Below are 16,824 nucleotides of genomic sequence, written 5' to 3' on the forward strand. Positions count from 1 at the left end.
AGAAAGAAAAAAACAATAGTGCCTAAAAGGCAAGTAAGAAGGAAAAGAGAATAAGAAAAAACCTCCGAAACAAAGGCAACACCCTAACAACACAAAAATCTAAATTGCTCTCAATTGACTCACAAGCCACCGTTGCTCTTAAAACCAAGGAATAAAGCAAACAAAGGCTTTATAACATCAAGACCAACAAGTGAAGCCACTTTTATCACTTGAAAGCAAACTAGATATGTCCCTTGAGCAATTTACAACAATTACCATTCTACCAAACCATGAAGGGAGGTAAAGCAACATCACATAACAACAACTAGATTCTCTTCCCCCTATCCCTACCGATCATAGGGGAGCTTTTGTAATTGACCGAGCATTCCAATTTCTAGATCTCCCTCTTGAAATGGGATGATGAGTTTGACTTCCTCTTCCCTTTTGAAGCTTTAACACCACTCCCTCATCTTGCCTCCATGCTTCTTAGAAGGGTTATTGATGTAGGACAACCCTAGGATGGTTGCCTACAAACAAGGGTAGGTGGACTAGGGTTTTATTTTTAGGGTGTAAGGAGAGGAACAAGGAATAAATTTTATGGTAGAGAAACTTATAAGATAAGAAATAGAGAGAAAGAAGAAACAATGAAGAAAAGATGGAAAGCCTTAGAGTCTCACTAAGGCTTTTTAGGAGTCTGACCTAGAAGAAAATCAATGGAGTCTCACCATTGAGGGTTGCAACTTTGCGATGAAAGAAAATATAATATTATTAATATCAATTCATCCCTTTGATTTACATTGATTAGCTTATTTATAGGCTTCTTTAAGAAATCCAAAGTCTACTAAGACTTTAATAACCTATTATGATTCTAATTCTAATTATAACATCCAAAGTCTACTAGGACTCTAATAACCTATCATGAGTCAAATTCTAATTATATTATAACTCAACTAGCTAATCCTAATTAGACTCCAACAAATATGAATCCTAATTCAATTCTAATTAATATTAATCCTACTTGAAGTTTACTTAGGTCTTCCCTTTCCTCCTTGAATAAACTTTAAAGGCTTTCCCCAATCAGTTATAACCTCTTTTTCAAAACCTATAACTAGCATCCCCACAAAGGTATTGAAATTGGCCAACTTACTAAAGAGGCCATTAAAAGGATGCTCCTCCTTCACTAAAAAACTGGAATTCACCTTAGAAGACTCTTGCTCCTCAAGCTTGACAACCACTTCCTTGCAAGTAGGACCTTCCACATCGTTCTTCAGAAACTCCATCATTGAGCCATCTTGAAACATCTGACATGGCCCATTTCCAGCTCTCCTAGACCTAATAGAAATCCCCACCCTCGACTGAGAGTCCTCCTAGCTAGGATTTCTCTACTAAGGGTTGGTTCAAAGGTCCACTACCTCTGCTGAGTGTCCTAGCCATAGAAATGGAAGGGGAAGAAAAGGTGGAGTGCCCTCCCTAAAGCAAAAAAACACTAGAAGAAGACCCACCTTCGAAACTTGCAACTAATATCAAATATAGCATCATTGACATCGAAAACCCTCCTAACTTGAAACCTCATCTGCAAAAGGTGGTCGACAAAGATCTTGTTGCTACCTTTCTCTTCATTGAAAGGAGAGTTTTGAAGATCCTCTTAGGCCTTCATAAACTTGCTCACAATTCATCTATTGGGTTTGAGAAAAAAACCTTTAGTCCATAAACGGGGGAGATGGGTACTTATAAAAATAAAAAATAAAAAGAGGAGGGAAATGGGTGTGACACTCGAAATAGCCACAAACCTATCCTTAACCAGCCCACCAAAGCTCCCTTCTAACCTAATAAAGCTTTTAACTACTATGGGTTGGCCTAATAAAGGCTTGCTAGAAACCCCTTTATCAACTTCTTTATGATAAGGTTGGCTCATCGAATACAAGCCCACATTAGTCTTGTCCTTGGAAGACAAGAGGCCCATCAACCAACAAAGAGACCCATTAGGGCACATTGAGGGCATAAAGCCCACATCAGTATGAGGCTCATGGAACAACAAATGGCTTCTGCCATCATGCTAAGAGAAAGTTGACTCTACTATTCATGCATAGGAAGATAATGCTCTATACATGACACCTACAAGCCCACTTTAACACGTTTCTTTTCTTCTAACCTCTCCCAACCACGCATGGATTTCCTTCACCTTCATCCCTAACCTCAATATCTTTGCACCTCTCCTTAGTGACCACTAACATTAACCATGGAATCTCCCACCATAGTTGGACTGTGAATACTTTTCAGTATGTTTAAAAATTAATACAATAATTCTTCTAACATAAAAAAAAAGAAAGATTTTTCACTGGCATTACAAAAAATAGGTGGGTGTGTATATATATACACCTAACTTGCACCTCTCCTTAGCAACCACTAACATCAACCATGGAGGAATCTCCTATCATATTTGGATGACAAACACATTTAAAAATTAATATAATAATTCTTGTCACCAAAAAAAAAAAAAAAAAAAATTGATTTTTCACAAAAATTACAAAAATTGTTGGAAGTGTATGTATCATTGCGCATGTGTGTGTGCGTGTATATCAATTCACTTAAGATACGATATGAATTGCAATACATATCAATTTTCATAAAAAATGTCTCATATCATTTTATCATAAGTTTTAATAGTTATGATTATATTTGAATACATTTTTGAGAAACAACTTAATTCTCATTAATTTTTTTGGTATATGGATATTGAGTATTTATAGAGATTCATAAAAACAAAAATGAAAGACTAGCCAGATCACAAGCTAAAAAGTGGGAAATAGAAAAACAAATGAATTCATAAATAGAATGTATCCCTAATTTGAATAATTCTGTAACTTAAAAAACTACTTCTAATTGTAAAACTTATATTTTTATAGACACCCTCTCAAGTTGGTTCAAAGATATGATACATTCCGAACTTGCTATTTAGAGACTTAAACCACGACCTGTGTAGTCCTTTGGTGAGGATATCCATAGGCTACATCTTTGTTGGTACAAAGGGCATACATATCAGTTCTTCCTTTAGTTTTTCCTTGATGAAACGGTGATCTACCTCCACATTTTTAGTCCTATCATGTTATACTAGATTATGACTGATATTAATTCCAACCTTTTTATCACAGCACAATTTTATTATCCTTTCACAATCAATATTTAGTTCTTTAAGTAAAATCTTCAACTATAGGAGTTAATCAACGCCTTGAGCTATAGCTCTAAATTCGGCCCCAACATTATTCTTAGCAATCATTATTGCTTTTTACTTTTCCATGTTGTGCAATGATGTGAAGTTGATCTCCCATCACTTGTATAATCTTCCTAATCAACATCTATATATGCCTCAACTTGTAGATGATCTCTTTTTTTAAACGTTAACCCCTTCCTTGTGATCATGAATCAACCTTCATGGCAAGGTTGACAGGGGGTGTGGGGGTGATTGCGAATTTTTTAAGATGTATTTTTAAGTATTCTACACATGTTTTAGTCTATTCTAATTTTCATTATTATATAAAGAATTATTGAGGCAATTGATTTTTTGTGTGAGGGAAAACGTAGTAGAGATGATTATTATAAGGCATAAGATTACCTTATAATTTTTTATTGTAGTGGAAAATTTGTAGCAGCAAAGTGGACCTACCTCTCACATTGAAAGTGAAGCACTATAAATGATGTGTGCTCTATTTATTTTCTGTTTCTTATTTGTTATGCTCTTGTAAATAGGCATTTACTCTAACAGAATTAATGTATACTTCCTCTGAGACACAAATTCCTTTCTTAGACCTTATATCATTCAATTGATCCATCTACCTTATACTTTACTGTAAACACTCATTTACCATCAATAGGGTTCTTCCCATGTACCATTTTTATTCAAGTGCCTTTATCTCCTTCAGAATTGCCTCTCTCCATTTAGGAATATCTGTTTTCATAGGCAAAAAAGGTTGTATATATATGATAAAAGAAAAAGAGTATACCAGAGTACACAAAACGTATACAACAAACACAATAGGTAAAGCCACATAAGAGAGAACACAAAAAACAACTCTCTCTCTCTCTCTCTCTCTCTATCTCTCTCTCAATAAGATCCTAACCAGTCAACAAATCAATCAAAGGCATTGAACCTTCCTTTATATACATCCATAACCATGCTAAGAGGTTAGTCAGGAATAAACATTTCAACTTTCGTTTCAATATCTCGTTATTTTCAAATGCTTGTTGGTTTCTTTCCTTACACAGACCAAAACATGCAAAGAGGGGAGGTCTTCCAAACCTTCTTCCGTTTCTCCTACTAAGAAGCCATGTCAACTTAAAAGACATTCTCTAATTGAGGAAGGAAACACCCAAAATACTCCAAATAAAGAGAACAACAACTATCATAGGAATCTTGATTTGATGCAGTGAAGAAGAACATGATCAATTGATTTCCCTTTGACTGAATGAAGAAAACATCTATTTGCCGATGACCACCCTCTCTCCATCCAGGAATAATAAGAGCATCCCATGCAAATTTTAGAATTTCTACACTTGACACATTAGTCGTAAATGCTCTATATGAAAGAGACAATCTATGACATGATACATATTTAGCAATTAGAAGCATAATACATGAACAAATTGGTTTCCTAATTGCACTAGATATATCAGGATCCTTATATTCATTTTCTTCACTAGATAAAGGAACAAGAGGAACAGCAAGAGAAAGATTAGGAGTACCTGTAAATTCCAAAGTGCCCCCATGTTCAATTCTGACTCTTGGTAGAGATTAGAAGGTTGTTTTCCCATTGCTGGTAGGTTTTGCTGTCTTGAGTAATCTTTTTTTTTTTTTTTTTTTTTGATAAGGGCTGTCTTAAGTAATCTTGAACAAACAGAAAGCTCAGGTTGTTGTTTAGCAAGCAATGGATCTCCCCTTGACATCAATTTTTCATTGATGGTATCTTAGATTGAGGACTTGGACTAGGAGTCATCAATTTAGATGAGGTAGGGACAAGAGGCAAAGTCATAGGCAAAGAAATTTCCTAAATATGATTTTTTTTTTTTTTTTTAAAGTTCTCTTGCCAAAGAGAAGTTTTGGGAAAATAGGGTTTATTTTCAAAGAAGGTAACATCCATGCTAACAAACAATTTACTAGATATAGGATCATAACACTTGCACCTTTTTTAGTTAGAGAATAACAAGGAAAAACACACTTGAAGGCTCTAAGATCAAGTTTATTTCTATTATGATTATGAACATGGACAAATGTCATACACCCAAACACTTCAAGATGAAGATATGTAAAGATTTTTGTGTGGGGATAGTTATGTGAGAGTGTTTAGAGGGGTTTGGAACTTAAGGACCCAAGTAGTCATTTGGTTAATCAAGTAGGAAGCAGTGAGGACTACTTCACCCTAGAAAGGTTTAGGAACCTCAATGGTAAACATTAGTGCTTTCGCAACCTCTAAAAGATGCTTTTTTTTTTTTTCTTTTCTACAGTCCTATTCTATTGAGGAGTGTCAACACAGGACTGATCAATAATCCCTTGCTCTAACAAAAAATTTCCAAGAAAGGAGTTAAAATATTCTTTTCCATTGTTAGTTCTAAGAATTTGTATTTTAGCTTGGAATTGGATCTTAATCATGGCATGAAAATTTTTAAATATTTTTTTAGCTTCTGAATTTTCTTTCAGTAAATACACCTACAAACATGTGTATGGCCATCTATAAAAGTAATAAACCACTAGGTCCCTTAATATTAGTCTCGCAAGAAGATCTACATATGTCTCTATGCATCAAGTGAAAAAGGTTTAGATTCTTTATAAGACTATGATAGAAAGAATGCACGATGATGCTTACATTGAAACAATGAACGATTTTTATTTTTGAACAATAAAGGAAACAAATTTTTTAAATATGGAAAACTAAGAGGGCCTAGCCTACGATGCCATAACATTATTTCATCTTCAACATAAAAAGAAATCTCACTACTTGTTGCTTGAGCTTGTGCACTCATGACAATGTCACCTTCAAAGTAGTATAATCCATTAACCTCTCTAACACTGCCAATCGTCTTCCCTGAACATAGGTACAAAAAGAAAAAAATTAGCAACACAATTCAAATCATTTGTTAGTTTGCCGATGGACAAAAGATTGTGGGATACGTTAGGAACATAAGTTAGTGTTAAATATTTTATAACAATGATTAAACCTTTTCCTACTGCGAAAGACAAAGAACCATCAACAATATTTATTTTCAAGTTTTGGGGATAAGGAGTATATGAAAAAAATAACTGCAAAAGACTTGTCATGTGACTAGTTGCTCTTGGATCAATGATCCATGTTGGTCGAGTTTGTGAAGAAACATTTAGTGTACTTAAGGGATTACCTTTCTGTGCTAAAGAACAATAAGATTAAGGATTTTGAAGTTTTTGGATTGAATAGAATTGTTCCAAAAATTTTACTGTTATTCCAACTGTTCCTTACTAAAGAAAGTGGGATCGCCACTTCCTTGGTTTTCTGCTGTAGCTTGGCAATGCACAGCTGTTTTGTCTAGAAAACCTGGCACTTCTCCAGTTTTGTGGTTTCCCATGCAACTTCCAACACATCTCTCTGCCGTGTCAAGGCTTGTTGTGAAAACAACACCATACTTTATCCTTTTCTTCGAGTGTTTTTTATTCTGATTTTTTTGACCAGCAACCAGAGCAGTACCTTTTGTTGAAGCGTAGCCTGTGCCGAATTCTCAGTAGTAGCAGGGCCCCTCATCATCCCCAAACTTCTGCTTCCTTCTCTTCTAACCTCAGAACTTCATCAGTGGATGGGAGTGGTTCCTTTCCAAGTATACATCCTCGTACTTCATCAAGTTCAAACACAATCTTTTTCCAAAATTTTCTTGTATTGGGTGCTATTAATTGCGCATCCCCATTCAAACTCACAAAATAAATCCAACTCTTGCCATATGCCTTTCAGAGTGTTGTGATACTGAGTTATCTCATGACTGCCTTGCTGGGTTTCACAAATGCTGGTCTTAATTTAAAAAATCCGAGCAGCATCCCACAAATCTTTTGTTGTTGGTAGGAAGAGGTAGGCCTAAAAATTTTCTGGTTCCATAGAGTTCACTAACCATGAGCTGAAGAAAGAGAAAGCAGAATAAGTTCCTAACTTATTGCAAGTGAACTTAGACTTACATTGGACATTCTGTCTTACTAATATAACTTGGCCTTGGGTATGGAATGAGAAAAAGTGAAATTAAATTGTGTAGAAGTATCCTTTATGTCCTAAGATCTGGGTATTAAATGGAGCTGACATCTAGATGTACGTCAGGTCACCGACATCTGAAACAATACCTGAATATATATTATAAATATATTTTAAGAAGCCATTTCTTGGAAGATTTCAGGACTTTGAAAGAATGCTGCCTGGTAAACTATCATAGGGCATGCTAGAAGATGAGAAGTAATCCTCTCTAATCCTTTCTTCCCAGAGCACACAACCTATTAATCCAAAGGAAGAAGCTTTACAAAACACCCTAGCCTTCAGAGTGCTGATGCTACACCCAAGCAACTCTCATAATTAGATTTGCTGGATTTTATTTCTTTTCTTGTTATTTATGGATGTTTAGCCCTTTAAATTGGAATATTTTGAATGTATACAGCTTACCATATAAGATGGCCCTACAGATAGTCATTGTGGAATGGCATCAATTAGGTTGGCTTAATAGGCTCAATTTTTGGGTGAAGGTTGGGATGTTTCTACCATTGCCATTAAGAATTATTTTTTGTTTGCTAAAAGTTGTAGTTAGATTATTATTTTGTGAAAAAATTTTATTTGCACATAGGGGTATTGGTTAAAAAGTAAGGACCAACTGACCAAGTGTGATACTGAATAATCTCGTAATCAGAATTTTATATGCCCTTAGTGTTATAGACCAAGTGTAGTGCTGAATACTCTCATCTAATCAGAGTTTCATATGCCAAGAGTGTCATGCAATTTACCAATGTGCATGTATCTAGGATAACTAAAGTATGTTTTTTTTTTTGGGGTTTGGAATTGTGCATTTGCTTCCAATTAATAAATATGTTTTCTTCCATCTCAACAGCTTGATATTCAAAATCATGGCATCATCATTTTTTTTGGTTCCCCTGTTTGTTTTAACATTACTGGTTCCAAAGTGTTGATTTTATTGCTTAAAAGAAATTTACATGATTATGATTTTTTCGTTGATGTTATTGTTGTTTTCTAAAAAAAATACAGGCTAGTGTTAGAGAAAGTATGTGGCAGTCTTTGGAGGAGGACATGATTCCATCTTTGCCTACCATCAGGACTAATTGGTTGGAGTCACTACCTAAGAATATTTCAAAAAAACATAAACAATCAAACATTTGTGTGACAGGAGGTATGAAGTTTATAGTATTTTGCCTATCAAAAAGAAGGTTGTAGTATGTCAATTAAATTGCACAATTAGTTCATGTTATCATATTATTTTTTATTCAATCTTCTCCAACATTGATTTTGGTCAAGGATAAACATGTTTTGGCTTAAACTCTCAGATTAGTTTATTTGGGTTTTCTAGATATGTTTGTGATGATCCACTATGCAATGATCAACTTATAAGTAGCTATGGATTTTCATAAAGCATCAGATGTATGTCACTTGGTGAGATTGGTTAGGATGGAACTGGTAGATGCATGTTACTGCTTATCAAAGTTGAGTTGCCAAGATTTAACTGGGCAATTTCATGTCTCATTCACAGCTGGGAACCCTTCTCCTTTTTACAACTTCTCCAACCACTCTCCTATTCATCTCTTCAACATCTTATAATTGGCTGTAACTGGCTTATCAAGCCTCTTCTTTTCCTTAAGGGTCATTTGTAAATTCATGATATTCAAGAACAAAACCTAGTTTAGGCAATCAAAGTTACAGGTCTTGGAACTAAGGCACATGATCAGAAGGTGGTTTAAAGTATACCAGCGCCTGAGAGACAACTGGCCTCTTACTATATTTGATAGTAAAATTGAATCCTTTGAGCATGCAGGGTGTTAAAAAAGAAGAATGCAAGTCAAATTATGAAAGAAAAAGGGAATTATTATAATTACTATTATTATCCGCCTGGGAGACAAATGGCCTCTTACTATATTTAATAGCAACATTGGATCCTTAGAACATGCAGGGTGTTAAAAAAGAAGAATGCATATCAAATTATGCAAGAAAAAGGGAATTGTTATTATTATTATTATTATTATTGAAAATATTTCCATGAAACAAACATTCCATTGCCATGAAAAATAGTAAGTAAAAATATTATTATTATTATTATTATTATTATTATTATTATTATTATTATTATTATTGTTATTATTTACTTAGAAACATTAGAAACAAACTTTCCATTGCCATGAAAATTAGTAAGGAAAAAATAAGGATAAGAGGTGCTTTGGAGCTTGAGAAGGCATCAACTCAAGAATGAGACATTTTTTCAGTTCTAATACTGAATTATGCAAATAGAGAAAAATATTAGGGAGTTGAATTCAAATAATCTCACTTATTTGTCAAATGGTCTATTATTATGGATTGATGGAAAGGTCTCAGAGGGATGCCTTATATAGGTCTTTCAATATAATTTCTCGATATTTACTGACTATTCAACTTGCAGAAGCTATAAAGGTGGATGTCGAATTCAAAAATCCTCTTCAAATCACAATTTCCATCTCCAGTGTTTCCTTAATATGTGAGCTTTCAGCTAGTTCTGAGGAAATGGACTGTGGTAAGTTCGTACCAGTGCCTGTTCACATTTTCTTTTCTGTTTTTCCCCTTTTCTTCTTAGTGTCTGAGATTGGTAAATTCTGTCATCAAAGAGAGCTGACAAGTGTATCAATGTGGCAGATGCTAATAGCTCAACCTCTGAGCTTCAGAATGATGAGGAATCTGGAAAATTAACCATTAGTAGGTGTGTGTTTGAATTTTTCGAGTGTTAATTTTCCCCCTCAAAGATCTGTTCTATTTGGTGGAACAAATTTCTGATACTAGTCTCTATATCTATTTTTGACATTCTTACAAGTGCTAATTAATGTATTTGCTTCATGATTGTAGGGAGCAGACCTCTAATAGTTCATTTACATTGTCCGAGGCTGATTTTTCACTTGGAGGAGGTGAAAGAATTATGGTAAGTATTGCAGAAGAATAGGTGAATAAATCCACAAAGATCTAATTTCTGTTAAAATCTATATGCTAGTTTTGAGGAGCTTGTTGAATGTTTGAAGAAATATATATATATATATATTTTTTTTATAGGAAACGACAAAGGAATATATTAATAGAAAAAAGAAGTATAAGAGAAGGATGAGGAATCCTCCCACCAAAGAAAACTAAACTACAAGAATACGAAAACAAAGAAATACAATGTAATAACGAACAAACACTCTAGACTAGACCAACCCAAAGGAATTACTTGCCGCTAGCCAATCAAGTTGTAACACAATAAGGGGAGTCCCCTTAAAGACCTTGGAACAAAAAGCCTAAAGAGAAGCAAGGAAATGAATAGAATCCCAAAGATTCTCTGAATTCCTTGCTTTATTCTCAAAGATCCTCACGTTTCTTTCCCGCCACACAACCCAAATTATAACTATGCACGTAGCTTGCCACAAAACTGTCCCTTTCTTAGATAAACCAAAACCATTGTAATTGATGGACAACATGTCGGAAATGCTCCTCGAGGGAACCCAATCCGTCTTGGCTAACTGAAATAATGTGTGTTATAACTCCATCGTCAAAGAACAATGTAGCAAAAGATGATCTGTTGATTCTCCGTGCCTCATGCACAACTTACAAATATCTGGACTAAGAGCTTTGTAGGGTCTTATCGATTGTAGCAAGTCATTAGTATTTACCTTCTTGTGTGCCACCAACCAGACAAAGGACTTGACTTTGAAAGGGATTTGAGAATTCCAAACAAACTTAGTAAGGAAAACTGGAGAAGATCCAGAACATTGGGATAAGGCAAGAAAGAAAGATTTGACTGTAAAAAGCCCTGAAGAAGATAAAGACTAGGATCTTGCATCTGAAACTAAAGATGACAACTGCAAACAATCCAGTGACTGCATGAGACTTTCTAAATCTTCTATCTCAGAATTGGATAGGTTGCGGCGAAAATTAAAGTTCCAAGATAAGGGACAAGTAGATTCGAGAATTGAAGAAATAGGAATATTTTTATTCGTGACTACTCTAAATAGTCTTGGATATTGGGATCCCAAAGTTGGTCTCCCCACCACAAGTCTTCCCAGAACCGAATTCTTTCCCCATCTCCTACCACAAACCGAGTAAACTTGGAAAACTCCTGAAAGAATTGTGCAATAGCCTTCCAAGGACAACGATGTGACCATCTGACTATGGTGTTGGCATCCCAACGATTAGAGTGTGATTCATAAATGCTTAAAATAACCTGATGCCATAGAGTTGAACCCTCCCTAGGGTACCTCCACAACAATTTCCCTAAGAGAGTGACATTCCTTAGAACAATCTTTCCAAATCCCAAACCCCCTCTTGCCTTCGACTTACACACTACATCCCAACTGACAAGATGATCTCTTTTACCTTCCCCAACTCCTGACCATAAAAAATCCCTTCGTAATCTCTCAATTTTTGCAGCCACTGAAGCAGGTATCTTAAACAAGGAAAGGAAGTAGCAAGGCATGTGGGTGAGACAAGATTGGATAAAAATTATCCTACCTCCAAAAGATAAATAAGCCTTTTGCCACCCATCTAATCTTCTCGAGATCATCTCAATCACTGGATCTCAAAAGCCACAAGCTTTGGGATTCCCTCCCAAAGGAAGACCCAAGTAGGGTATAGGCCAACCAGAAGCCTTGCAATCTAGCAACTCGGCCAACCTAGAAAGATGATTCTGTTCAAGATTGATGCCATAAATATTACTCTTGTCAAGATTAACCTTAAGCCCCGAAATATGCCTAAATACTAGCAATAAACTCTTGAGAGTCTGCAAATCTTCCTCACTAGTGTTAGAAAAGAAAATGGTATCATTTGCAAATTGCAAATGGGACACCTTTGTATTGTTCCTACCCACCTTGAAACCTTCCAACGGATTTCTTTCCTCTGCTCTCAATAACATCCTGCTCAGTACATCTACGACTAAAGTAAACAACAAGGGAGACAAAGGGTTGCCTTGTCTTAAGCCTCTAGATGCCTTGACCCACCCTTTAGCGTTTCCATTTACTAAGATTGCAAAAGATACCGTGGACAAACAACCTCTTATCCATTTCCTCCAGCTAGGACTAAATCCCTTATTTTCCAACACATGATCCAAAAAATCCCAACTCACATGGTCGTAAGCCTTTTCAAAGTCGATTTTGAATACAACTCCTTCCTCCCCTGAACGCCTTTTCTCATCCACTATCTCATTGGCTATGAGAATTGCATCCAATATTTGTCTCCCTTGAACAAACGCGTCTTGAGTAGAATGAATAGTTTCATGAAGTACCCCTCTTAGACGCCCTGATAACACTTTGGCTATAATCTTGTAAAGACTAGTGATCAAGCTAATAGGTCTAAAGTCTGAGATTTTCTTTGTCATGCTTTTTTTGGGCAACAGAACTATGAAGGAGGCATTAGCGCTTTGATTGATAATCCCGTTATTGTGAAACTCTGCAAATACTCTCACTAAATCCTCCTTGATCACATCCCAGCAATCTTGAAACACTGCAATGGTAAAGCCATCAGGACCCGGTGCGCCTTATCCCTATCCAACTGAAAAATGGCCTTATAAATCTCTTCTTCAGTAAAAGGGGAGTCCAACCTAGACGCATTCTCTTCAGATATAGGGGACCAATTTAAGCCTTCAACTCTCCAGGACTCTCCAATAGGACCCGAGTAGAGCTTTTCAAAGTAATGTAAAATCTCCTTTGTGATGCTCTCTGAATTATTCAACACTATTCCTCATTCATTCTCCAACATCTTGATAAATTTCCTATTTCGCCTACCATTAGCCGCTTTATGAAAAAATCTTTGAGTTACAATCCTCTTCCTTCACCCATTTCACCCTATCTTTTTGTCTCCAATGAATTTTTTCCCTCAAAATTAATTCCTCTAACTCCCCTTTTCTTAGAGCTCTTTGAACTAAAAGTTCAGAAGTGAGACCCCCTCCTTGCTCAATGGCATCAAAGTTAGCTATTTCATTCAGGATGCTTTTTTTCCTTTCGTTTAGCACTCCAAAAGAAACCTTGTTCCACTCTTTCAAATTGGCCTTAACAAATTGTAATTTCCTCATGAACTTGTGACCTTCCCACCCAGTTCCTTGAAAACCTCTCCACCAACTTTTAAAGCACTCCTTGAAACTAGGATGTTGCAGCCACATATTCTCAAACCTAAAAGGAGTTGGGCCCCACTTGAACGGGTTGGTTTCCAAAACCATCGGCCAATGATCCGATGTCCTTCTAGGAAGAACTTCTTGAAGGCTTTGAGGAAAGTGATGCTCCCACTTATTTGAGTAAAGAAATCGGTCCAATCTTTTACACACGAGAGACTCTTGCATGTTTGGCTAAGTGAATGGTGCGTTCCGTAAAGATGGATCAAACAATTCACATTCTTTTATAAAACCATCAAAGTCCTTTATGCTTGAAGTTAGACTAGATCCTTCCAATTTTTCTGAGCTTCCCCTTATTACATTAAAATCACCACCCACACACCATAACAGAAAAGATAGTCCAAAAATGTCTTAACAATTCCACCCAAAAATCCTTCCTAAGTAAGGGGCTATTAGGGCCATAAACCACGAACAGCCAAAGAGGCCCACAACCATCCAAAGCAAACTTGACTGAGACCGAAAAGGATCCTATTACCACCTTTTCACTATGCAATTTATTAGAGTCCCAAATAATCAAAATCCTACCTAAAGTCCCGCACGCCGGAAGAGCAGCTCAATCCTTATTTTTGATCGACCAGATATTACCCACAAACCTTCTGTCACACTCCACCTTTTTTTGTTTCCTGGATCATCACTACATCCGGATTCTCTAACCTCAGAAAATCTTTAACCACCCTTCGCTTTTTCCTTGATCCCAAACCTCTGGTATTCCAACTAATTATTTTCATGGAAAAACAACACAAACCCTAAGCCCCCAACCAGTTCCAATAGGTCTCACAAACCTGTAGAGCGTCTGCTCTTCCTTCTGGAATATACCTTAATATCCAGAGAGCATAAAACCTCACGCACTTTAGCCCTTTTCCTGGGAGACAAACCTTCAATTTGGAACTCGCCTAATGAGGAGACCCCATCATCACCTTGGCTACCTATAACCCGGTTGGACACCTCACTAGGCAAAACGGGTTTAGTCTTAATGGAGTTGAAAGTCTCGGGCAACTGGTTTGAACAAACAAATTGGGACCCCACCGCAACATGGTTAGGATTGCCAACACAATTTTGACATAAAGAACCCACGTCGTCTTTTTTTGGAAAAAATTTCAGAAAATACTCGATTTTTCATAGGAAATTGAGATTGAATGATTGGATTAGGGAGATCGGGAGCAGAAGGGCTCACAAATGGAATTGCCAACTCAGAAGAAGTGGGAAAAGAAGACAAGAGTGACTAAGAAAGAGAGGACGAGTTTACCTCCAAGTTTTTCGCTACCAACATTCCACAAATCACCGAAAAGTTGAGCCCTTTACCTCTGATTTTTGGATTAGAAGGCAATAACGTGACTGAAGAACCACGAAGATCGGACCCCACTCGGCCCAAGAGTCCTTCTCTGCCTTCTTCAAAAAAAGGTTTGCGCACCTGCAGATCATGCATAGCCTCTTCGTCTCTAGATGACAAAGCCCCTTCCCCAAACATCGAATCCTTGGCGATCAGCAAAAGAAGATAGGACTCGCACTAAATCCTCGTTCCCACTGGGCTTCTTCCCTGAAAGCCCCCTCCTTTGGAAATTCTTCGCTATCTGACGAAGGCTTCCCGAGCAAAAGAGGCTCGCTGCGACTACGAGAACCTTGTCGGCAATCGAAGCTTGAAGGAAATAGGGTATTCCACAGCTTCTTTGAACCAAACTTTACTTCCTTTTTCGCGGATCCTCTCGTCTGCTCATCATGATCGTCTGAAACTCTTTTTCCCTTTCCCCTTTCCCCCTACAGCGACTTCTTCTCTTCGTGGTGGAACCTGCTTCTCAGAGGTCTTCTTTTCTCCTTCTCCTTGGCCCAGCCTCAACGGGCCTTTTAAATTACAACCCAATTTTGCAACATTTAGTGGGCTGAAATTGGGGAGAGATTGGGCCTCTCTCTCGAAGGCCCGACCATTCTCGTCTGAGAAGGCCTCGTCCCCGTCGACCGTAGCTATGCTCGCCATCTCTGTCCCAACAGGCCCAAAGTTCAGTTTTTTTGAATTTGAACTGAACCGACTATTCCCCATAGCCTGACCACTCTTAGCACATGTCCCCACTGGAAGAACATCAGCCGACCTCCTTTCTTCTCCCTTCTTCTTTCTGCCAACTTTCCCAACACGGAAACTACCTCCAACCGTTGATCTAAGTCTCTGAGCCTTCCACCACCTGTCCCCGAGTGAGATTCAAGAACCACCCGAGTCGACTCACCTATTGCTCTGCCTTTCCTGACCTCTTCATCTCCGATCACTGCGATAGAAATAGTGAACACCCAATCCCCGTCTATCTCAATCAAAGCTGGAAGAACTGACCGATCCTTCATTGCAATTCTTATCCTTGCCTTGCTAAGATCAAACAATTTCAACGTTCGCCAATCAATTTTAGTCATTGTCCCCCACTGCTCCACTATTTTCTTCAGATGTACCTCAGACCAAAGATGAAATGGCAAACCCCGTAGCTCAATCCAACCTCCTCTGAACTTCCCCTCAACTTCCGAATTTTCCTTTGGCGACCACCTTCTCAACTGAATTGAATTCCCTCCCTCAATCTTAATAAACCTTAAATCCTGGAGAAAGAGAGCTTCCTCTATCGTTTCTACAAAAAAAACTCCTTTTTGGCCTAAGAATTGCACAATCGTAGCCACTCCTTTCTTCCTTAAGCTTCTCGCCACAACTCGGCCAACCTCAACCCATTTAACGCTATCTGCATTGCATTCACACACCATGGCTCACGCCCATCTCCCAACAGGAACAAGTCCGCCTCTCCTTGGTCCTTTGTCTTTGACTACGTTCGCAAAAGACCGGTACAGAGGACCCACGTGATTGTGGGTAACCCTTTCCACATTGTAATGTCTTCCTTTTTCATATGCATTCAATGGGGGGACCACCGACATTGAAGACAACGCACTTTTTAGAATCTCCCATCCTCTGCCCTTCTTGCCCTCAGGAATAACTAGAAAAATTGGTTTTCTGTTGGTAGCGAACTCTGAAATCCTTATGAACCTTCCGTGGTTGCTGAAGCAAACTTCCAACAAATGGACACAAAATTTTCCCCTGAACTTTCTGTTGAACCCCAAGTTACTCTTCATTTCGATGGCTTTCGTCAAATGTTCAATCAACCACCCAACTTCTTCCTTTTCAAATCCTAAGACATAAACAGAGCCTTTGCTGTGCTCTGTGATCGAACACCAATTTCCTCCGTTCTCGCCTTCCAACCTAACCAAGAAGGTCTTCCTCTCCATAGAGACCTTCAACGTCCTTAACATATTCTCAAAAATTTCGGATTTTCCTTTGCATTCCTGTGTAGTTTTACATGTATGTCAGCTGCTTGGAGACACGTTGCAGCGCTCCCTTCAATCGATTGACTTGGGGTTCTCTGGTGTCTCCATGGTGAGCGTCTGTGATGAGTCTTTGGGAGAGATGCGGAGGATCATCGAACAATTATCATTCTATGGCAAAGGATTAAC

General features: G+C 37.6%; 1 protein-coding gene across 2 annotated transcripts in view; it reads left to right on the forward strand.

Annotated features, from left to right (window-relative positions):
• Nucleotides 1–16,824, forward strand: part of LOC117920127 (trafficking protein particle complex subunit 8) — a 52,559-nt gene that overhangs the window by 28,209 nt on the left and 7,526 nt on the right. For both annotated transcript variants that reach the window (XM_034837485.1, XM_034837486.1), the window contains 4 exons: nt 8,232–8,373; nt 9,631–9,741; nt 9,861–9,924; nt 10,068–10,140. In XM_034837485.1, the coding sequence (XP_034693376.1) occupies nt 8,232–8,373; nt 9,631–9,741; nt 9,861–9,924; nt 10,068–10,140 (390 nt within the window). The remainder of the gene's footprint in view (nt 1–8,231; nt 8,374–9,630; nt 9,742–9,860; nt 9,925–10,067; nt 10,141–16,824) is intronic.

Source organism: Vitis riparia, chromosome 8, assembly GCF_004353265.1.
Source record: "Vitis riparia cultivar Riparia Gloire de Montpellier isolate 1030 chromosome 8, EGFV_Vit.rip_1.0, whole genome shotgun sequence".
Classification (NCBI taxonomy): domain Eukaryota; kingdom Viridiplantae; phylum Streptophyta; class Magnoliopsida; order Vitales; family Vitaceae; genus Vitis; species Vitis riparia.